The sequence below is a fragment of the Ananas comosus genome, linkage group 14 (genome assembly GCF_001540865.1).
Source record: "Ananas comosus cultivar F153 linkage group 14, ASM154086v1, whole genome shotgun sequence".
NCBI classification, from domain to species: Eukaryota; Viridiplantae; Streptophyta; class Magnoliopsida; order Poales; family Bromeliaceae; genus Ananas; species Ananas comosus.
Window position 1 is genome coordinate 6,949,666 of NC_033634.1, and position 23,903 is coordinate 6,973,568.

The 23,903-nt window shown below is 35.2% G+C and overlaps 2 protein-coding genes across 5 annotated transcripts in view; one reads left to right on the forward strand and one right to left on the reverse strand.

The window, feature by feature from the left end:
* The window catches only part of LOC109720759 (protein plastid transcriptionally active 16, chloroplastic-like), a 32,300-nt gene extending 17,327 nt beyond the window's left edge, over positions 1-14,973 (reverse strand). Inside the window, exons 1-5 of one of the 2 annotated variants that reach the window (XM_020248068.1) lie at positions 14,479-14,973; positions 3,161-3,655; positions 2,730-2,798; positions 2,490-2,548; positions 1,320-1,863 (exon numbers count right to left, since the gene is read on the reverse strand). In XM_020248068.1, the coding sequence (XP_020103657.1) occupies positions 1,347-1,863; positions 2,490-2,548; positions 2,730-2,798; positions 3,161-3,655; positions 14,479-14,922 (1,584 nt within the window). In that variant the 5' untranslated portion in view covers positions 14,923-14,973 and the 3' untranslated portion in view covers positions 1,320-1,346. Of the gene's footprint in view, positions 1-1,132; positions 1,864-2,489; positions 2,549-2,729; positions 2,799-3,160; positions 3,656-14,478 lie in introns of those variants that run through there. The other variant, XM_020248067.1, reaches the window with a different exon arrangement.
* The window catches only part of LOC109720725 (thylakoid lumenal 15 kDa protein 1, chloroplastic), a 71,693-nt gene continuing 65,687 nt past the window's right edge, over positions 17,898-23,903 (forward strand). Inside the window, exons 1-2 of one of the 3 annotated variants that reach the window (XM_020248012.1) lie at positions 17,898-18,172; positions 18,275-18,421. In XM_020248012.1, coding sequence (XP_020103601.1) covers positions 18,023-18,172; positions 18,275-18,421 — 297 coding nt within the window. In that variant the 5' untranslated portion in view covers positions 17,898-18,022. The remainder of the gene's footprint in view (positions 18,173-18,274; positions 18,422-23,903) is intronic. The other 2 variants (XM_020248011.1, XM_020248010.1) reach the window with 2 other exon arrangements.

Genomic DNA, 23,903 nt, shown 5'->3' on the forward strand with positions numbered 1-23,903 from the left:
ATTTTACTCTTCTTTTTTTTTCATTAATTTGATCGAACATCGACTGTCTGCAAACACAAATTTACTTCACAGCTAGCCCTACCATAATAGTTAATTAGAATTCTCTGTGAAATTTTTTTTTGCTGAAAAATCATTGAAATTCTCTGAAAATTCATATTAATGATGGATGCTTCTCTTCAAACTTGATGGCAACTTGCATCATTTTGTTTCTTCTGGATAGGTCTGTGGGCCACTAATGCAAGCAGACTTACACTGATCATGTGAGTCGGACTGGAGATATATATAGCCTTGGATATTGTTGGAGAAAATCCTGTCTATGTATAAATAATTTTGTTTATAAAATAATTTTTAAATTGCAAGGATTAAATAAATATTTTGGAACGCATGAAAATATTAATAACCAAATATAATAAGGAAGAAAAGTTTAGATGAGGTCTATGAGTCGAGACGTGCTATATATTGTCCTAGAAGTTAGTTTGTCTCTCCAAATACGAGGCTCCGGCAATCACTTCTAGTATTACAACTACCACAGTTCACCCCGTCGGCACGTCTACAGACTACAGAGTGGTGCAATTCGAACCACGTAGACTTTCAGAGATCAAGCAAATAAAGTAGTTAAGTGTAATGAGAATCTCTCGTTTAAAATTCAAAGTAGAAGAAGCAACAATAGTAAGTAGAAGCTTCAGCCAAAAAAGGTACTTAACCTCTTCTGCACCCTCTCTTGTATACAGATAAGAGCCAATGAGTGTAGCTGCCTCAAGCAGCCAATGGAAGGTAGGGTCCAACGGCTCTGTCTCGGGTTAGTCGTTGGACCTTACCTAAAGTCCCAAAAAGAAAAATAAAAGATAAGGTGATCAATTGAACCGCATAACCAAGATAGCGCGTGTGCTTGTGTTTCTTGGATAGCACCACTCACATTATCTTCTAAGCAAATAGCTTGAGGATGATGGGATACATTAAAAATTACTATATATCTTGAGTCTTTAATATGGGACTAAACTCACATATAATAATATAAGCACGAGCGCTTCCTTCCGGACATAGCATATTGGACGTTGGGCCCCACAAAAAGCCCACGAGCCATAAAGAAGTTTTAAATCATGTATATCAAATAAATACGAACAATATGAGGTACAATTAACCAATCTAGTTGCCAGTGGTCACTTCTTTGTATATTTTCTGTAAAGCCAGGGCTAATCTCTTCAAATCCATGCATGCCTCAATTTTGCACAAGAGAAATAGCGAGACTATAATTTCAAAGAAGAATGAAACAATTTGCAGTGGAGTAAGAAATTTGCAATTGGAACCTTATTTGCAATCTCTCTCTCTCTCTCTCTACAAAAAACTCAATCATCATCTACATAGATTACTTCTTGCTTAAAAAGCCCACCAAACACCTTCTTCACCTCTGGCTTTGGATCAGGTTGTAAGGGCGTCTGCCTCTGCTTCTGTGTTGGTTGCCTTATAACTGCTTTTTGGGGTGGCAACTTTTCTGCTTTTGCCTGGCCCCTAACGGTGGCAATTTGTGCTTTAGGCTTCTCTTCCTCAGGCTTTTGAGCAGCAGAACTTTTGAGCTGCGAGCTAAATTTCTCCCAAGAGAAGTCCTTTCCGAATCCCTTTGCCCGATCCATGAGGTTCTCTAGGGAAGTGCCCGCAGCTTCTGCTCTTTCTCTGGCTTCTTGTGCTAGGCTCGCAGATTGCGCTTCTTGCTCCGAGAGCTTCTTCACCTCTTTCTCGAGCTTCTTGGCGGCTTCTGCGGCCTCGCGAGCTTTCTGAGAAGCCGACAGGGCTTCTTCCTCTTCTGCTTTCGCCTTCGCTAAGGCCTCTTGATACGCTCTCCTCCTTCCATCTTCAGGAACAGCGCTGCACAATTAATGATGGAAATTGAGTTCAGTAAACCTTCATAAAAATCTATAATGTGTCTGGTTGGCCCGAGTCCGAACTATATTTAGAGCTTCAGGCATTTGTTTCGTAACGCAGTACGATATTAGAAACCTACACCGCGGTCCGCACTTTCTTGAAAACAAACTATTTCAGCACTTCTAGGCCGCATTGTGTAGAGCCGAATGGCGCCAAATTAATGCTTCTTAATTATGTTAAGTAAGTGCTACTGCTAGCTAGCACACTTATTAATGTTAGAAGTGGAGAGAAGATTTCTAGGAACTTCCTTAAAGAAATTTTTAAACAGAAGTAAAATAGCGCATTTTATTTTGACTGCGGTTTGTGCATAAGTATCGTTTGATTAGACCAATTATAAAAGTACTTTTCAATTGAAATTCCCTCTAGAAGTGTCAAGCTATACTATTAAAAATATTCAAAAGCTAAAACACTTTTTTTCTCTTCTCAAACAGAAAAAGCCTTGTACGTAATTCCTGTAATTTATATGACGAGTATATTTATATATATAGTAATGATCAGCTAATAAATAGCATGACAAGTGAAAAAATAAAATAAAATAAAATAAAATAAAATGGTGCATGGCTAATCACCCGAAAAGCTCATCTATGGGCTTTGAAGCTGCTGAGGGGCTTGTAGAAACCTGAACAACCTGAGAATTTAACAGAATTCATGAACTCATAACCTGAAAATTCATCAGTTCCAATTGAAATAAATTAATGAAGAGCGCATAACTGAAAGTAGGATTTTTGGGTCTTATTTCAAGATTAGATGAAGATGCATGGTACGGGAAGGACGACAAACAAGGGAGACGATCGAGTAACGAAAAATACCTTGTTCTCAGCTACAGCCGTATTGGAGAACACATCTGCCACAAGCGTCGCAATCTGTGATCTAGACACCTGCATGCAGGATATACATGCGCGCAGTTAAGAATACGCATTCGGCTGGTGAGATCAGAATTCAGAACACAACATTAATTTGCAATACTAAAATTAAGGTTAACAATCAGTAAGGAGGCACTTCAACTGTTTCGTTTACTTTGGAGTTTGCTAATAAAAAAAATATTATTAATGCGCATGTAACACCATCATGGAGAGGGTTTAATTAGATCAGTTTTGGTATAATAATTAGAATTAAAACAAAAAAAATTAAGGAGAGCGATCAGAATAGCATTATTAATTAGCTATTAAGTAGCAGCTTAATTAACACGTGCATGCATGCATGCATGCATTGGTGCATGCATGTATAATTAATTACGTACCTTGTACCGGGCGGTGGTTCCGGCGGGCGTGGACCCCTCCTGGGACACGACCAATCCGTAGGATCCCTCGGCCGCGTAGTCGTCGGTGAGGGAGGCCTTGATGAGGGTGTAGCTCACGTCGGTCTCGGCCACCTTGCTGAGGAACTCCCCCAGCGTCAGCGGCTGCGACTGCGCGAACAGGTTGGCGAAGAACGAAGTGATGCCGTCCAGCACGTTGTACGTCGACGCGCCGCCCGCTGCTACTCCTCCCGTCCCGGCGTCGTAGACGACCGCCACGTGGCCCACCCCCGCCAATTCGGCGGCGCGCACCACCTGGAGGGCGTCGTCGGTGGTGACCGCCGATGCGGCGGCAGCGGCGGCTGAGGGGGACTTCTCGGCGGGGCCCACGGTGACCACCACCTTGGCGGCGGGGCCGATGGCCTTCGCGATCGCCTCCGGATCGCCGAACGCCGACTCCACCGCGTTCAGCCGTTTTGCCTCCTCCGGCGAGATGATCTGTTGATCGGAAATTAAACGGGCGCGCGCTCAGTGATATTGTTTACTTACTTACGTGCAAATTATGAGTAGCTAGCTAGCTTGGAAAATTACCCGTCACCCTATTTAAGCTTTATTATTATGTAGCTTGAAAAATTATCTTTTACCACTTATAAATTTTGCTTCTATTTTATTATAGAATAAATGTTTATTTTGAAGCAGGTGACTAAGAGCATATTTGTTTCATCCAAATTGCACTTTAGATTAAAATAGACTTTGAAGTGGAGTTAAGTGAAAATTATTTCTTCTCCGTTGTTTATTTTGTATTCGTGGAAGTGAAGTTTTATTAGTTCTGCTGTTTGTTTGATAAAAAGTATATAACGTAAAACTATAATTTATATATAAATAATAAATAATTTAATAAATAAAAATAATATAATTATATTTTTATATAATTAAAATTTAATTGAAAACAACTAAATTATTTTTTTATACATAAATTATAGTAATACAACAATAAAAAAATAAAGTAAAAAAATATTAATACTTAATTAATCAATTTTTATCATATTTTAAATATACAAACTGAATAAAAGAGTAATTAGTAATATAATTAAATATATTTAAATATAATTATCTTTACCTAATATGTTATTTTAGTTTTTTTCTTCACCTCTTTTCACCGTAATTGACTTCCACCCACGATGGGTCGAAGTTAATTACGTCTTTTCAGGTTAATTAGAGTTTCGACCGTAACTTTTTTACGGCGAACCAAACAACGAAAGTGATCGTGTCTTACGAATACGACTTTTCCCCTCTCCACTTCCATCCCACTTTCACCCAAACAAACATACCCTAAGCCTAAATCATATCAAGATAGAATGCTACATTTTACATCGACCATCCCTAGAGCAAGTGGCAAAGGGCTTGATCGTTGGTACTGAGTTCCCAAGTTCGAATCTTAATTGATTCACATTTCTAGCTAAGTTTATTTTTAAATGAAATAAACGAAGCGCATAGCATGCTATCTATCTCTTAAAAGAAAAAAGAATGCTACATTTTACCGATGAGCAACATCACTAGTACATTTCAAAATAGGCTAAATATCTTATCTTTTTTTTCCTCCAAAAATTATCATTTTTTACTTATCATGTTATTTTTCTTTTTTATTCAAAATTATTTGAACTTCTATGAATTCTAGAGAGAATATAAGATCTGCATTTCTTTATGAAATGTACAATAAAATTTTTGTTATCCCCATGTGTTTCATCATTTTTAAAAATGCTAGGTGTACACCAAAAAAAAAAATTGGTGTAAATTGTATACTTTCTATCAAAAAATTTATAAATTCTTTTAAATTTTTAATATTAAGAAAAAAAATTGATAAAATATGAAAATAATAATAATCCTTTAATGATGAGTCTAACATTTATATTCTTTTTTGAAGTATATAAATAGAATTGCTCATATATATGTAATACCTTACAATTCCAGTTAGTACACAGTATTTTGTACATCCTAATTACCATCGGTTGCCTAGCTACACTCAAATTAAAATAAAACTATAAAATAGGGAATTGTCAATTATTTAAAACATAAAATTTTAAATTATAAACAAACGTTAAGGCAATGAGCTAATTTTAGTTTAGGGTGTGTTTGGATCGATATAAAAGCACTAAAAATTTTCTTTTGTTTTTGAAAATAATCTTTATAGTGTTTGTCTGGGCATAAAGTAATTTTTCATAAAAAAAGTTTTTACGAATTCGACGGAAAAACCGGCTTTTCGTTTTCCGCAGAGATGACGCGAAAAATGAAAACTCAATCAAAACACACGGCGCATGGCTTCTTCACCAATCACAATCCACGAGCTTAAGTGAGAGCTCATTGACTATATATATATATATATATATAGAATTAGGCTATTATACTATCTATTGTATCGGAGTTTTGATATTATAGTCTTGTTTTTGTTTTTAGGGTGTTCAAATTAACGATCCACACCGTTAAATATAATCTTGGGTACATGAAGTTCATATAAATAAAATTTTAGTTTTTTTTTATATCGTTTACTTAGTAAATAAATTATGTTAAAATGGACGGTGAAAATTGAATAATCTTTAAAATTTGAGTATAGAACTTTTAAATTCAAGATCAAGAATGTTAACCTTAATTTAGATAGTTTAAAGTATTTTCTATTAAAATTTGAAGAAATTTAGATTTTTCTACACCGTTAAACTCCAAACTCGTCATAATAACCATTGAAAATTGACAATTTTGAAATATTTTGATCATAAAGAAAACTATATCGAAAAAATATAAAATTTTATTTTTAAAAACTTTAAATATCCTATATCAGTTTAACAGTGTGGATCGTTGATTTGAACACCCTAACATCGAAAAAGAGACTATAGTACCGGACCCCCGATACTATAGATAGTATAGGAGATTAGCTCTCTCTCTCTCTCTCTCTCTCTCTCTCTCTATATATATATATATATACTAGTTGAATGTACGTGCAAATGCACGTAACAATTATTATAATTTATTTCAAATTAATATAAAGTTGTACATTATATATATAATATATCCAAAATTTTATAATACAAATTATATTTATAAATTATATGTTATATTTTATTAGAAAATATTTACAATATCCTACATTGTTCTTTTTTTTTATATACATCGAACATTTTTATATACTTTTTGATTTTTGATGAATTAAATTTAAATATGTATTTTAAACTAAAAGCATTAAAATTTAATTCACATTTACTTTAAAATTTAAATTTTAATTTTGATCCACTGTAATAAAAAAATTAATTGTTAATTCAAATTTGATACAAATTAAATTTAATTCATAATTTAAACTCAAATTTTAATTTTAATGTAAAATAGATGAATAAATATTTGAGATATTTTTAATTTTGATCATAACCGTTTGTTTTTATTTGAGATATTTTTTAACAAATTGATTATAATCGTCCCTAGAATTAAATTTATAAATGGATAGGAATGATGCTTTTTAGGGCTTGTTTGGTTCATCCATTTTGGGTATGGAATCGGAATCGGTTTGATCAAATTCGGATAATTTTGTTTGGTTCGCATAAATCGGTTTGGGATTCCTATTCCGGACTGGAATGGGAATGGCCCATTAGCCTTCAACTTGTTTCCGGTCTTCTAGCCCGGATTGAAATTTCATTTCGGAAGCCCACTAAGTCCTCGAAGCCCATGTGACCATCTCACCCTCCTTCTCTTCACCCATTTCTCATCAAAAAAAAAAAAAAAACCTATCCTCTCTCAAAACTCTATCCCTAATCCACATGAATAAAAGTTTTTAAAAATAAATTTGATATTTTTTTTGAAAAATTTATTAGAGAATAGTATTATATTTTTCATAAATTTTAAATAATATAAATTTATATTTGAGAGTAAAATTAGTATTATAGTATCCTATAACCGTTTGTTTTAATTTGAGACGTAATTCAAATATAACAAATGTGATTATAACTCATTCACATGATTCCGAATCCACAAATAAATGCCAATACTATATTGGGGAAGAGAGTCATTACAAATGTTACCATTCCAGATATCATTTTAACAAATTCCATCATAACCATTTACAGGGAATACACCCTTAAACCAAGTACAAGCACTTAATAGATTGATCATAACCGTTCGTTTTTATTTGACATATTTTTAACAAAGGAATCATAATCATTAATAGTGAATAGTATTTGAGATTTAATAGATTGATCATAACCGTTAATTTTTATTTGAGATATTTTTAACAAATTAATAATAACCATTCGTAGAGAATATTATTTTATTCCTTTTTAGATTCCGTCTGTCATTGTCGGAATTCCTATACGCTTTTATATACAGCATAGATATATAGAGTACAGATAGGATACATATAGAAGCACGGAGGGCTCCGTGCATACAAAATAAATTCGAGGTTCGGACTTTCGAATCAACGATCGATTCCGATACACTTGATCAAGAGTATTCCAAGTATCTAGAAAATAAATATCGGTCGAGTTTTCGATATCATTTGCCTAGTGATCCAAGTAGCTCAAAATCAACGACTCAAAATAAAAATCGTACAAAATATAATCATATGACATTAAAATTTCAGATTCAAAGTTATGGTATAAAGAATTTTCAATCAAAATTTCATATCGATTTGGACATTTCTATACCGTAAAACCTGCAACCGGCTCACCACGGCCATTAAAATTATGGATCCTGAGCACCTGCAATTCACTAGGCAAATGATATCGAATTCGGAAATCACAAAATATCATTTAATAGCTAGATTCATTTCAAATACTAATACGAACAACTATAACTGAGCCGATCCGTCAATGTCGAAAGTCCGTTGAAACATCCATAAACAACTGTAGAAGCACGGACATGAGCGACATGCTCTCAATAAGCATACCGACCCACTCTATATATATATATATATATATATATATATAGAGAGAGAGAGAGAGAGAGAGAGAGAGAGAGAGAGGCTGGTATATATGCTTAAGTATGGAACACTCTATGCTTTCAAGTTGTTTTCGATGTTGGGACTTTTTAATTGACGATCGGCTTCGTTAGACTTGATCTAGAGTATTTGAAGTAGCTAGAAAATAAATTTTGTAATTTTTTAGTATCGTTTACCTAGTAATCGAAGTGGTTCAAAATCAATAATTTTAACGGCTGTGGTGAGCCGTTTGCAAGTTTAACGGTGTAGAAATATCTAAATCATGTAAAATTTTAATAGAAAATTTTTTATACTAAAAAATAAGATCAATATTTTTTATCTAAAATTTTAATATTATATTATCTTATTTTGTAAGATTTTTATTTTCAGCCGTTGATTTTGAGCCCCTTCGATCACTAGGCAAACGATATCAAAAAATCGCAAAATTTATTTTTGAGATAATTCAAATACTCTAGATCAAGTCTAACAGAGCCGATCGTTAGTTCGAGAGTCCCAATATTGAAAACGACTTTGAAGCACGGAGATTCCGTGCTTCCAAAAGCATATCTACCTCACTAAGAGCCCCTACGATGACTAGGCAAATAATATCGAAAAATCATAAAATTTATTTTCTAGATAATTTAAATACTCTAGATCAAGTCTAACGGAGCCAATCGTTGATTCGAAAATCCCAACATTGAAAACGACTTAGAAACATAGAGGGTTTTGTGTTTTCAGAAACATACCAGCCTCTCTCTCTCTCTCTCTCTCTCTCTCTCTCTCTCTCTCTCTCTCTCTCTCTCTATATATATATATATATAGTAGGTCTTGTGTACTATTAGCAGTACGGAGGCCTTCATGCTCCTAAGCCGTTTTCGATGATGGAGCTTTTGAATCGACGATCGGCTCCGTTAGACTTGATCTAGCGTATTTGAACTATCTAGAAAATATTTTTTGTGATTTTTCAGTATCATTTTCCTAGCGATCGAAAGGGTTCAAAATCAACGATTTTTAATGGTTGATATATACCGTTTGCAAGTTTAACGATGTAGAAGTATTCAAATCAGATGAAATTTTGATAGAAAATTCTTTATACTATTTACAGCAAGATCAATATGTTTGATCGAAAATTTTAATGCTATATCACCATTTTTTGTGAGATTTTTATTTTCAGCCGTTGATTTTGAACCTTTTCGATCGTTAGGTAAATGATATCGAAAAGTCACAAAAATTATTTTCTAGATATTTCAAATATTTTAGATCAAGTTTAACGGAGCCGATCGTCGATTCGGAAGCTCCATCATCGAAAACGGCTTAGGAGTACGGAGGCCTCCGTGCTAGCACACAAGATTATATAGGCTAATATACTATTAATAGCACCAAGTTATTGGTGCTACCAAGTTTTTGGCCATTGGATTAAGAGATATGCGATTAGGATGATGTGGGCCCTCTAGGGTTGAGTGGGTGGTTGGTTGAATAGTATGATCTAACGGATGAAAATGATCAAAATGGTAGATCTAACGACGGAAAACTTGGTAGCACTAAGTGCTTTGTGCTATTAATAACATAGTAGCCGGACTATATATATATATATATATATATATATATATATATATATATAGTTGGTCTTGTGTGCTATTAGGAGCACAGAGCCCTCCGTGCTCCTAAGCCGTTTTCGACGATGGAATTTTCGAATCGATGATCAGCTCTGTTAGACTTGATCTAGCGTATTTGAAGTTTCTAGAAAATAAATTTTATGATTTTTCGATATCATTTACCTAGAAATCGAAAGGATTCAAAATCAATAATTTTTAATGGCTGATATCTGCCGTTTTCAAGTTTAACGGTGTAGAAATATTCAAATCAGATGAAATTTTGATACAAAATTCTTTATACTATCTACAACAAGATCAATATTTCTGATCGAAAATTTTAGTGCTATATCACCACTTTTTATATGATTTTTATTTTTAGCCGTTAAAAATTATTGATTTTGAATTATTTCGATTGCTAGGTAATTGATATCGAAAAATTGCAAAAATTATTTTCTCGAAACTTCAAATACGCTAGATCAAGTCTAACAGAGCCGATCATCGATTCGGAAATTCCATCATCGAAAACGACTCAGGAGCACGGAGGGCTCCGTGCTCCTGAAAGCACAGTAGCCCTGCTCTATATATATATATATATATATATAGGAGAGAGCGAGGGAAAGAGTGAAAAGTTATTATATATTTTTTATATTTTTATTTATAATTATTACATATTTTTATTATATAGTATTATATGTATACTATTACATATATTATATGAAAAATGCTTCTTGTACACCCCAAAATGCGGTGTACATCTTATACCCGCAATTCTAGGGTTGATAAAAATCGAATTGGCTTTTAGTAGAATTTTAAAAAATTAATGTGATAATAATGGCCTTAGGATGGAGTGGGTGTAAGATGTACACCTCATTTTAAGTTATACCTGCTCATATTATATTAGATTAATTCATACAAACTCCTAAAAATATGGTGAATAGTAAATATATTCCTACAAAGTTCAACTTTCATATATTGTCCCTACAAAGTCGTGATATTTTCAAATATATTTCTGCTGTTAAAATCCATTATAAAAACTATAGTTTAAATACTTAACCCTAATTAGTTCTTAATATTTTTATCCCTCTTCTATTATACTATTATTATTTTTGGAGAGACATATTTATGATGGCAAAATTGAAAATATAAATAGTTCTCTAACGGTAACAAATTAGAGGGACATATTTTGAAAATATCGAAATTTTTACAAGAACAACATATGAAAGTTGAGCTTTATAATGATATATTTTTCATTCACTATATTTGCAGGGAGCTGTATCAAATTAATTCAATTATATTATATACCTATCAAGTTATCATATTATATAATTTTAATATATTTAATTCACAAATACAAATTATAATAAAAATTAATATAAATAAACTACGAATCAAACACTAAATGTGGTAAAAAAAAAAAAATTCCACAAAAAAATATTTTTTATCAATTTTTTTTTTTTTTTTATTTTTCGTAGAACCAAATAACCCCTTAGCCTGCAAAAAATCTCCTGCTCAATTATTATGAGACTATTTTGAGTGCAGTTAATATGGGTCACTAGTCACTACACGACACGCTAGGCCACCGAGGCACCGAGGGAGAATAGTTATTTGGGCACCAAATTATATTGACACCGAGACCACAATGTCTACATAAGTTTTAGATAAGAACGCATTAATTATGGGCTATTTTAAATTAATTATTAAAATTTTAAAATTTAATTTTTAATTTATTTAATTTAAATCAGTCTACTATAGTTTTTTAAACAAATTTAAACAAATCGTTTATGTTTATGCATTTAATTTAATTAATATAATTTTTATAATTTTTATAAATATAAATTTATTATAATAATTAAATTAATTTTAAAGTCAAAATAATGTTAATAAAATTAAATAATAAAACCAAATTCTTTTGTAAGGTAAGATAATTAATCCAAAATTGTCCACCGTAGTGATAATTTCTGTACATTTTTGCCTAACTTTCGTTCTGACAAGAATCAAGAGGTGTAAACTTGTATGATGGCCCCTCAACTATGGTACATTTTGCCTTTTCTATTTTTTTTAAATTTTAGATTTTATATATAGTTAAATTTTACAATTTTATAATATTTAATAACTTATTAGTAATAAATTTGAAATATGTTATTTTATTATTTTATAATTTGTGCTTTTTATTTGTATTTATTTAAAAAAATTAGATAAAAACATACAAAACTTATCTGAACTGAACTGTGAATCATTTTCATTTAGTTATCCAATTTTTCAAAATTTTGATTTTAAGATAAACTTCAAATACCGTCCCTGTGATTTCGCAATTTATCACTTTAGTACTCTATGGTTTAAAGTGTATCAATTTAGTGCCCTATGTTTTCATTTTCTTTTTTTATCAGCCCATCCGTTAACTTTACATTAAATTATATACAAAAAATTTAGATACCTCACCTATAGTTTATCGAATATTCACTTTAGTATTTTTATGTTTTAACTTTGTCACTGATTTAAAGAAAAAATTAGTGGAGGGGATAACAAAAAAATAAAATAAAATTATAGGTCACGAAAGTTGTGAGACCCCAGATAGTCCTATATATGAGATATAATAGGGCTAAACTCTTAACCCGGCTTAAGCATTTTAGGTGGTTGCAAGGCCCAAGAGGTTAAGAGAGTTAAGCGTGCTAGGACGGGAGTAGTCCTAGGATGGATGACCGCCTGGAAACTTGGGGCGTCACAGATGGTATCAGAGCCAATTACCAGCCGGAAGTGTGAGATAAGTCTCGACTGAGCCAGGGTCTGGATGACGGGCTAGCGAGATGAGTCTCACATCGCCTGGTACTTGTGAGTCTGAGCCTGACGAGGACGTCAGGGCTTAAAGGAGGGGAGACTGTGAGACCCCAGATAGTCTTATATATGAGATATAATAGGGCTAAACTCTTAATCCGGCTTAAGCATTTTGGGCGGTGGTAAGGCCCAAGAGGTTAAGAGAGTTAAGCGTGCTAGGACGGGAGTAGTCCTAGGATGGGTGACCCCCTGGAAAGTTGGGGCGTCACAAAAGTGATACACTTTAAATTATAGAATATTAAAGTAAGAAAGTGAAAAACCACATGAGTGATACGTGAATTTTTTCCTTGATTTTACTATCTAACCTTTCAACTTATTTGATTTAAGTTAGTTAACGACACTTTCACTTTAAAATATAAATTAATTACTTATTTTAATAAATTCATAGCTGTGAGAAGAGCATAAATATACTAATTAAACATATAAAGATAAATAAGCATTTAAATTTTAAAATCAAAAATGTCATTGATTGAGTCAAATCAAATAAATTGAAAGGTTGAATAATAAAATTATAATTTTGAAAGATAGTCGAATCAAAATGATCCATAATTTAGATAAGTTATACATATTTTAATCAAAATATTAATTAGAATCCTATTTATTGATATTTATTAATTGTTTTGACAATGAAATATAAATTAGTTAAAAAACAAACTTCATATAAATATTCATTTTTAATTTTTTTCTCATTTTTAAAAATTTGTACTTTTGCCTACTCCAAAATTTTATTTTGATGCACTTAAACCCGCCGTTTTGTTAATATTTTGTCAATTTATGACTTGTATATACCAAAATATCCTTGAAAATGACGATAGTAGAAATAATTTGGACATTCACCCTCTCTCTTTTAATGTCATAACTTTCTTAAAGTAATTTTGAAGAGTAGGCAAAATAAAAAATTTTAAGAGTAAAAAAAATGATATTTATAAAATTTATTTTTATATTTTAGTCATAAAAATAAAATAATAAAATATCTATATACTAGTTTTTAAACCGTAAGGTAGCAAGATAATAACTTGCTAAGCTATAAGGAGACAAATTGAAATTACCTCTTTCGCTAAATCATGAGGTAACATGCTAGTTTTTTTTATCTTTTTTTAGAATTAATTAATTTTAGTTACATAAGAAATTTTATTAAATTCATTAATAATTTTACTAAATTTAATTAATTAGTTTAAGTAAATAAAATTAAATTAATCAATAATACTAATAAATTATTTACATATAACAAAATTATAAATTTAACTGTACATAAAATCGCATATTAAAAAGATAGAAAAAGAGTCTATTTCAATACAGCCCATAGTTGAGGGGTCTCCGTACAATTTTACACTCCCATCGGATATTGTGCTTGCAAATGGCGTCCATACAATTTTAGTCCTTCAAGGTATCTACGGGAATGGAGGGTGTTTATATAATTTTTGTTCTTCCGTGGCCGTGGAAGGAAAAATTCTCGAATGCAACTGGTATATTAGTGACGTAGCATAACAAACAATTAAAAATCTTCTTTTAGAGATATATATTTCATTATCATTGTAAAAAAATATTTTTATTATATTTTTATTTGAAAAAAAAAATAATTGGCTTATTATTAATGATGTGGTGTAAGTATGATCGTGTAGAATTCCTCCCGTGGAAGAGCTCTAGAATGGACGATATTGTGTCCTCTTTAATTATTAGCCTCCTTAATTGCAGTACACTTGCGCTCGTTAAAAATAACTAATTATTAATTTACCCGCAATTTTTTTTTATCTAGTATTTAATTTAGCCTTTAACTTTTAAATTTCTAAAAAATAACTATCTAATATTTCCTAGCAATTTTAATTCTTGAAAATTAAGTAGTATTTTAAAATAAAAAGTTGGCTTAAGAATGTTGGGCACACGTACGCACGGTACGGGGCAGGAACCTACGGGGGGCCGGGGGGGTGCGGAGTGCTGACCTTATAGGCGGCGGCGATGCGGGCGAGCTCCTGCGCGGCGGCGAGGTCGGACACGCCGGCCCGCACGGTGAAGCCGCCCCGGAGAAGGCTGCGGGCGATCCGAGCGCCTGCCTGCCCCGTGGCCCCCGCCACGAACACCGTCTGCGCATCCTTCCGCCGCCGCCCCACGCCGCCCGCGAACAGCGCCGACGTCGACGGCGACCCCACCACCGGCACCAGCGACTTGAAGTCCACCGAGAACGGATTCTTGCTGGGGTTAGGGTTAGAGTTGGAATTTGCGTCCCCCTCCTCCCCGCCCTGCCTCTTCTTCTTCTTGGGCGGCGTCGAGAAGATCCCGAAGGGATTCGGCTTGGGGGCCGCGGCCGAGGCGGTAATGGTGGTGGAGCTCCGGCGAGGGGGGCCGGAGGTGAGTCGAAAGGAGTTGGAGGTGAGGGCGGGAGCCATCGCGGAGCTGCTTCCCTTCCCGGAGGAGGAGTACTGGGAGGGAGAGAAGGAGAGAAGCAAAGACGTAAATGCGTGTTGTGATGTGGAATAGGCTGGATCGGAATGGGATTGGGGATGGCGGGATTTCGCCATTAGGGTAGTGCCACGTGTCGGCCGTTTATCCGTGGGAGGGAGTATGGGAGCCACAGAGCTCCGAGTCACGCCGCAGCCTCATGTGATCCATCCATTTGGTCGGACCTTGTGGATCATAATACTAGTCCAGTAACAGAAGTAGGGATGCAAACGTATCGTCCGTGGAGCTTCCATCCTAATTCGTTCCGAATGGGACAGTAAACAAGAAAAAATAAATAAATTGGAATAAAAAATATGGTAAATTTTATGATTCGAGATGAATTCGGGATAAAAAAATAAGAGAAATTTTGACTTGCCCCGTCATGATCCGCTCGAAATCCGCTTCGCATCTGCTCCGAAAACTATTTATATTTTAAAAAATATTTCAAAAAAAATAATGTATTTATAAAAAAGTTCAAAGTACAAATAAATTAGTGCTTTCATTTCTCATGTATTTGAAACTTTTGAATTTTGCTTCGAATTTTAATTAATATTTTTTTATTTTTATAATTGATGCTATATATATATATATATATATATATATATATATATATATATATATATATATATATATATATATATATATATATATATATATATATATATATATAGTCCGGTTGCTATACTATTATGAGTATGATCGCCCTCGTACTCATAAGTCGTTCTCGATGATAGAGCTTCCGAATCGACGATTCATACCGTTAAACGTTATTTACAGTATTTAAAACTTCTATAAATTAAATTTTATAATTTTTCGACATCATTGACCTTACGATCAAAAGATTACAAAATTAACAAATTTTAACGGCCGATATGGAATACTTGCTACTTTAACGGTGTAAAAGAATCGGAATTTGTTGAATTTTTGACAGAAAATTATATTCACTACCTAGATAAAGATCAATAACTTCGATCTTAAATTGAAGAATTCGATCATTCATTTTTAAGACGTTATTCGATTTTGACCGTTCATTTTATACTCGCTTGATGAACTTTATTATGATTTCGAAAATTTACGAAATTTATTTTCTAGAAGTTTCAAATACTGTAGATCACGTTTAACGGACTGGATCGTCGATTCGGAAGCTCCATGATCGAAAACAATTTATGAGTTCGAAGGCTCCAATACTTATAAGAGTATAGTAGCCCTACTCTCTCTCTCTCTCTCTCTCTCTCTCTCTATATATATATATATATATATAAAATTAAAAATTATTAACTTATATTTTATAAAATATTAATAATATTATAATTTTATAAAAAATATAAGTTGGCAGGGCGGATTCAGGGCGCCAGCGGAAAGCGGGTTACGAGGCGGGGCGGATTATGAGATATATTTTTAACCCATCACGAATTCGGGGCGAGAGGCGTGGCGAGATTTTGCTAGTCGGGGCTGGAGGCGGGGCAGGGATCCCACCCCCAGATCCGCCCCGTTTGCATCCCTAAACAGAAGTAGTGAATGGCAGTTGATCCATCTCTTTCCAATTTCCAATTTTAGTAAAAAAAAAGTTATTTAAATTTTATCAAATAAATTAATAGGTCAATCTTTTCAAATAAATTTATAAATTGAATCCAACTAAATAAATTTTTTTTTTTGCTTTTCTTATATATTAGAATACAAAAAGTATTTTTTTTCTTTTTGTATTTTGAAGTTTTATAAAACTACATGCAATATACAATATGACAAAACATATTATATAATTAAAAATTTTAATTAAAAAGAGGGTCCTATGGAACCATTTGATATAATTTAAGAAGTCCTTTTTATCAAAAAATTGAAACTTCATACATTTATTTGTATGAACTAAAGTTCAGAGGGTCTCCCAATGTTTTTACCCCTTTTTATGATATTGTAAGTAAAATTTAAATAAAATTATTTTTTTACTGTAGTTTGTTAATAGCAAGTTAATAACTTTGAAATCAAAATTCTCCTATACTTTTTATTTACTTATCAAGAATTTTCACACTAATTAAAAAAAAAGCCAATAAAATTACAACACTTAATTTCTTAATGGTGCATAATGGTGTAATGGTGCACCATTAATGGTGTAATGGTGCAATGGTGTAATGGTGCACCATTACACCATTAATGGGGCGAGACGACGGTGACGGCGACGGAGACGACGGTGGGGGTGACGAGGGCTCAGTAAGGGGAGTGACGAGGCGATTGGAGGGTGACGAGGCGGTCGGCAAGGGGCGGGACGTGGGCTCGGCGACGGCGACGGCGACAGAGACGACGGTGGGGGTGGGCTCGGTGGCGGCGGCGGGGGAGAGGAGGAGGGGCTCGGCGGCGGAGCTTCGCGTGAAGAGGGAGACGATCGGGGACTCCTCGACCTTGAGCTTGACGAGGAGCTTGCTTCGCCCCTGCAACTTCGGTGACGACGCGGCGGCGGGTTCGGCTTGTGGAGGCGGAGGAGGAGGACGCGGAGCTTCGCGGCGGGCTTGAGGAGGGCGACGGGGAGGTGAGGAGGGGCTTGAGGAGGAGGGAGAAAGAGGAGAGAGAAAGAGGAGGCGAGACGACGGTGGGGGTGGGCTCGGCGGCGGCGGCGGGGGAGAGGAGGAGGGGTTCGGCTTGAGGAGGCGGAGGAGGGGCTCGGCGGCGGGCTCGAAAAAAGAACGAAAAAAAAAATAACGGAAGAAACGAAGAGGAGAGAGAAAGAGGAAAGAGAAAAAGTAATAAGGGTATTTTGGTCAGTTTACTGAAAAAACGGACCGAATCTGCAAAAACGAAAAAAGTGATCCGATTTTACAAAAGCCCAAAATAAGTGAATTTTTTATGCAAAAAGGCCAAAAAAATTTGCCTATAATTTTTTTTTTTTCCCTCAAAAAGAACTCAAAGAAAAATTCCCCGGGAAAAAAGAAAAAGAAAAAAAAAAAAAGAACAATCCGGTATCCGGATAAGACGGAGAAGGCAACGGCACACTCTACCAGCCTGCTACTAGCGTCGTTTTTGGCGGAGAGAGCATCGCACTGCGCCGCTATCCGCTCCATGGCCTCTCTCACTATCAGTACTAGTTGCGGTCTGCTGCTCCTCCGCCCCAAACTCAACCGCCCTTCCTCTCCTCCCCTCTCCTCCGCCACCAAATGCCGCCGGCGGTGCTCTTCGCCTCGCGGCGCCTTCGACCTCACACTCGCTCCGGTCAGTCCTCGCCCTCTTCTTCTTCATCTTCCTGCTCCTGTGCTCTTGGTTGTCCAGTCAGTCTCCACTCCCCAACGAGTCCCGTGTTATGATTTTGGGTAGGGAAAGGAGGAGAAGACTGCTACACCTTCGTGCTCGATTTCGTGGTCTCTTTCGGCGGTCGAGGGCAGCCTGGGCCAAGGCGCCGCCGCCGCCGCCGCTCTGCTCGCGGCCTCTCTCTTCTTGGCCGACCCTGCATTGGCATTCAAGGTAATTAAATTTAGGACCTAATACCTATTACTGCACTTATTTGTTTAAATCCCAATTGTTAGCCTATATCTTGTTTAATACAAAATATTAGTTGAAAAATAAATGGTTATTTTACATGGTGTTATAAGTTGTAACAAGAGTTTCTATGGTCAAGTATTTGCAGGCTCATAGTTCTTATTTAATTCCTCTTCCAGTCAGTTAGTTAATGTTGACGTCTTGGNGTCAGTTAGTTCAAGTTCACGTCTTGAGGGGGGGGCATATAAAAATCTTTTGAGTTTAGACGTCGTCCTCTAGCAACTTAAGCTTGAATTTTCAAGAAAAACAATTTGTTTTACACCCTTTACACATCTAATTGCCACATTCTATAATTTTGGGGTGGCTATTGAATTCAAGTACGAGAGGGAGGTGTTTTAATTTTAATGAAGTATTTGAAAAATGTTTTAAAAGGAATCATTTCTCTGTAATGTGTTAAGGTGAGCGATTCTCTAAATCACCTTCTACTTTGCATGAAGAGGAAATGAAAAGCAGTGTTTCCCTTTTGCTTTTAGCCAAATTTACTTGGAAGATGGAAAAAAAGGGGCCAATTTTTTCCTTAAAAATTGCAAAATATTCTAGAAAAAAATTACATCTATGTTTAAACAATATGCCGAGTAGAAAACTATGTAAAGACGTTTAGATGAATCAGAATACTAGCCTAATTCAAATTGGCTATGACCAGACTCAAACTAAAACTCAAATTGAAATACATGAAATTGACCAAATAAAATAAAAGTGACTCGATCTAAATGAGTAGGGCCTGTTCTGCATAAGGTGATGGCTAGGTTGTGGAGCAGATGTGGTGGAACTTAAGTTGAATTTGTTGGGGAAAAAAAATAGGGATGCAAAAGAAGCTATTGAGTGCTTAGATCTGGAAGAGCATGTTTTGTGCATGGTAACTGACATTTTCCTGTGAAGCTCTCAACAGCATGTAGATCGCACATGTAATGAGGAACCTTTACTTAAATTACTGACAGTTTTCTAGCAAATGGTAAATTATGCTCAATAAACAAACACTACGACTAATTTAAACGGTGCTGGCTACATGAGCCAAGCAACGATAACTTTTCCATTGATGACTATAATCTAAACATATATGTTGTATGGATCAGAAAAACTTATGCTCAATATAGGAATGCAAATGTTAGAAATGTAAAAAGCCAAATACTTTGAGCATAGCATAATCAAGTTTTTGATGAAATAGCTTCATGAATGGTGATCAGTTGATGCAATTTCATTGCATAATGTTCGAATTTTGAATTTGAATTTTAAATTTGAGTTTTAACTTTTGTATTTTAAATTTTAAATTTTTTTTTGGATGAGTCTAGGTTAGCCACTATGATTAGTTGGCTGGTTTTGACATTTTTAAATTTTAAAATTAGAATGATATCCACAAGAAATTAGAAAACTATAATCTAATAATTAACAGTTAGGTTAATAGTCTTTAAATAAAGCCTTGTTGGCTTAGAGTTGTATTGAGTACTTAAAAAAAATTTTCTCTACATTTGCCTCTCTCTCTCACACACACACGCACACACACACACTTGCGGCGAACATACCCATTGTTACTCCTTGTTCTTTCTGTTATCTGCTTGTAGTATCACTGTGTTGCAGTATTGTTACAGTACTCATGTTACAATGCTGAACTATGGTATTGCTGTAGTAGTGCTTGCAGCAATTTGGTATTAGAGCTAGTCAAAGTCCTCTGAATTCTCGCCATCATGGTTTAAAATGCTGAATTAAATAGTTGACTAGAAAATCTTGCCAGAGTATGAAAATACCAAAAATTATGTTCAACAATTGAATGAACATGCTACTAATGTTGGAAAAATTACAGTAAAAAATCCGATTGTGAATTATTTAACAGTTTTTGATAAAGATTAATAGATCAACTTACAAACAAGCGCTAACAATCCACAAATCGTTGAAGAAGGAAGACAAAAAAATTGACTGATTTGGAAGCGTGCATAACATTGTCCTAAGGCGTATTCCCGTTCTTCATGCGGGATTAACTGGAAACACTACTTCAAGGTACGACTGGAACTCCTACGAGCACGAGCGTGAAAGAGGTTGACGAAGAAACTTTCAACACTTGGCGTCAAAGAGATCAAACGAAGTAAAAGAAAATAGGAGATGAAATAAAACTTAAACAAATTTTCTTTCAATCCTTTTTTCTTCCCTCCCATATATCTTACTGTATAAATAGTATGCAATACATAGAAGGGAATGAGGAGTGGAACGTTGGAATTCCAATGTTTAACACGTCCCATAATAGTTGCTTTAATTAGCGCAATGATGGAAACGTTCGTGGAGCCGGCGCATGCGGAGCGGGTGTGCATGAGGCGCCATCGTAACTTCTGCGCTAAAACAGACGTTGATTAATTACATAAATAAAATAATAATAAATAAAAATAAATTAAAAAAATAAAAAATAATAATAATGATTAATTTGAAGATTTTGGATTTTTCACCAACAACTATAGAAGATGCTCTTTATTCTATACTATCTATGCAAGATATTCTTTTTGCCAGTGCCCAATCACTTTTGCTTGAATTAGGATCATCGTCATCCATCCCTAAACCTCAGAGTTGATGCAAGCTAGTTGCATTCATTTAGGACTTCTTATGTTTGAATATCAAATTTGATTTTCAAATTTGAGCATTTGAATATTTGAATATTTAAATTTTGAAATAGTTTGTTAGGATTAGTTAGCATTGATTACTAGGATGGTTGGAAGTCCTTTTGAAACTTGAATTTAGAAAATAATTATTAAATAACAATCTGTGACACATCGCTTCCCAAGAGGGTCACCATCCTAGAACTACTCTAGCTCTAGCACGCTTAATCCTCTTAATCTTTTGGGCCTAACAACCGTTCAAAATAACTATAGGCGGGTTAAGAGATTTAGCCCTATTATACCTTATATATCGGAATATTCCAAATCCTGGGGGTGTCACATTCCTCCCTCTTTTAAGCCCTAATGTTCTCGTTAAGCTTGAGGCTTGAGCACACTCACAAGCACCAGGCAATATGAGACTCGTCTTGCTAACCTTGTCATTTAGATTTTGGCTTAACCGGTCATTTCTAGATCTTGGTTTAGCCTGCCATTTAGACCCTGGCTCAGCCGAGACTCATCTCACATTTTCGGCTGGTGATTGACTCTGATTCCAACTGTGACACCCTGTTTTCTTGGATAGGTCACCTATCCTAGAGCTACTCTAGCCGTAGCGTGCTTAATCCTTTAAACATCTTTGGTCTAATTACCGCCCAAAATGTTATAGTTGGGTTAAGTGGTTTAGCCCTATTATACTGTATATATCAGTCTATTCCAAATCGTGGGGGTGTCACACCATTTATTTGTTAGCTGGTTTTACAGGTAGGGCTGTTCGACCTAGCATGACGCCGTGCAGGGTTATGGCATGGCATAGGTACTGTAGCACTTGTGTAGTGCTGGCCTAGATTGGATTAATGAGGTTGACCTTCTTGAGCCTATCAGCTTGGCATGCCTCAACCCCCAAGGTTCGTCCTTGGCTGGGCCTCAGGGGTTGGTCTTTCTCCCAAGGTTCTCAAATGCCTTTGGGAGAAGGAAGAAGGGACTTTTCCCAAGGAGGCTAAAGGCTAGCCCTTAGGCACTATCCTTTTCCTTCACCTAAGGCCTGGTTTCAAGTTTGGAGCTTTATCGAAGATCCATTGGCTTTGGTCCATGTTGGGAAAAGGTAGCAGAAACTTACAAACTGAATAGCCAACGTACCTAGATATCTAAATCGGATCTGGTTGCTTGTTTTACTAGCCTTCTTAGATCGTCGTTGTTTTGATGCTTCTAGATCTTTCATTTGTCTCGCCTTCTCCCACGCGTTGCGAATCAGATGAGAGGAGGGTTACCAGAGTCCTCTTCTATGTCCACACTCCAAAGCCCTTGCAATGTAGGTTAAAATTCTAGAAAGAAAGTAGAGAGAGAATAAAGAAGAAATCCTTTTTCTAATTCTCTTTTGTCTCTCACGTCATACCTTTATTATAGAGAGAAAAGGATCATCTATGCATATATATTAGGATCCTTTATAATATTTTCTGATTCTCACATAGAGATTAGGATTAGAATATCTATTAAGATATTCATTTGGAGATACGTCTCTCAACTAATAAGAAACATATAATTTATCTTTATCCTTAACTTATCAGGATAAATCCTAATCCACATCTCATGTGGATTGGATTGAATTAGAACCGGCCAATGTGGACACCATATAGCAACAATCTCCCACTTGGCAATAATGGCGAATTTTCTATCATACGTTCTACTCTTCATACGGGTAATGGAGCATGTGACTTGACGAAAAAACCCAATGTAGAAGTGCTATATTAAATCACCACCCAACTAACATTGCACATCACTGACTAAATTCGTCTATATCCCAGATGTTTTAACACACACCGGATCAAACATCACAAATCTCCCTTCTATAATCACATGACTCGACCCTACAATTGTTTTTTGTACTTATGATCAAGGAATAAGGTGCCGCCCCGTGCCGTACGCAGTATCGTGCCCCCAAGAAGGGGGCACGGTACAGGGGGGGTCTCGGACCCCCCCTCCTCCCCATGTGCCGTGGCACGCGACCCGTGCCGCTCGAGACAAGGCGGCACGCGGTCATGTGCCGCGGCACTATGCCGCGTGTCGTGCCCTTGTTATTATTATTATTTTTTTTGGCTTTTGTTTTTTTGTTTGCTTTTGCTTTTTTTTTTTCTCTTTGGATGTGCTTTTGCTGTGGGCATCTGTCACATGCCCACAACCTAAGTTTTTTTTTTTTGTCTTTTTCTTTGGCATTTGGGTTGCTATGGGAATCATGTCACATGCCCACAGCGTAATTAAATTTTTTTGTCTTTTTGTTTGGCCTTTGGGTAACCCAAAGGTTGGCCTTGGGTAACCCAAAGGCCAAACAACTATAATGCAAAGGCTGTGAGATTATAAATTCATGCAAATCCGCCTCCTGACCTTCGCGCCCATCTTTCTTTCCTTCGTATTCTTTCTTCCCCTTTCCTTCTTTTGCCGGTGCTTAGCACCCTTAAGCTATCTTCTCCTCTCTCTTTTTTCTTTTCAGTTCTTACATATCTTCCTAAAATTATTTTTGTCCTCTTTTTTTCGTCGCTTGAAAAGAAGTCGCGTGAAAAGAAGGCAAAGACATTTCATATTGCAGATTTGCTTGTTAGGTAAGTCAAAAAAATTATAATTTAAATTTTTTATTTATAAATATAGGGGCTAGTTTTTAATTGACATATCTGATCCAGCACAGACATCCACTTTCTTTTCGCAAATTATTTTATCAAAATTTCTCGCACCGTGAAGCGTTCGGCGAATCAGGGTAAACAACATCAATCATAATTTCTTTTTTTTTTCTTTTTTCTTTTTTTTCTTGTCGATGCAGAGGGAAATCAACCTTCTTTTTT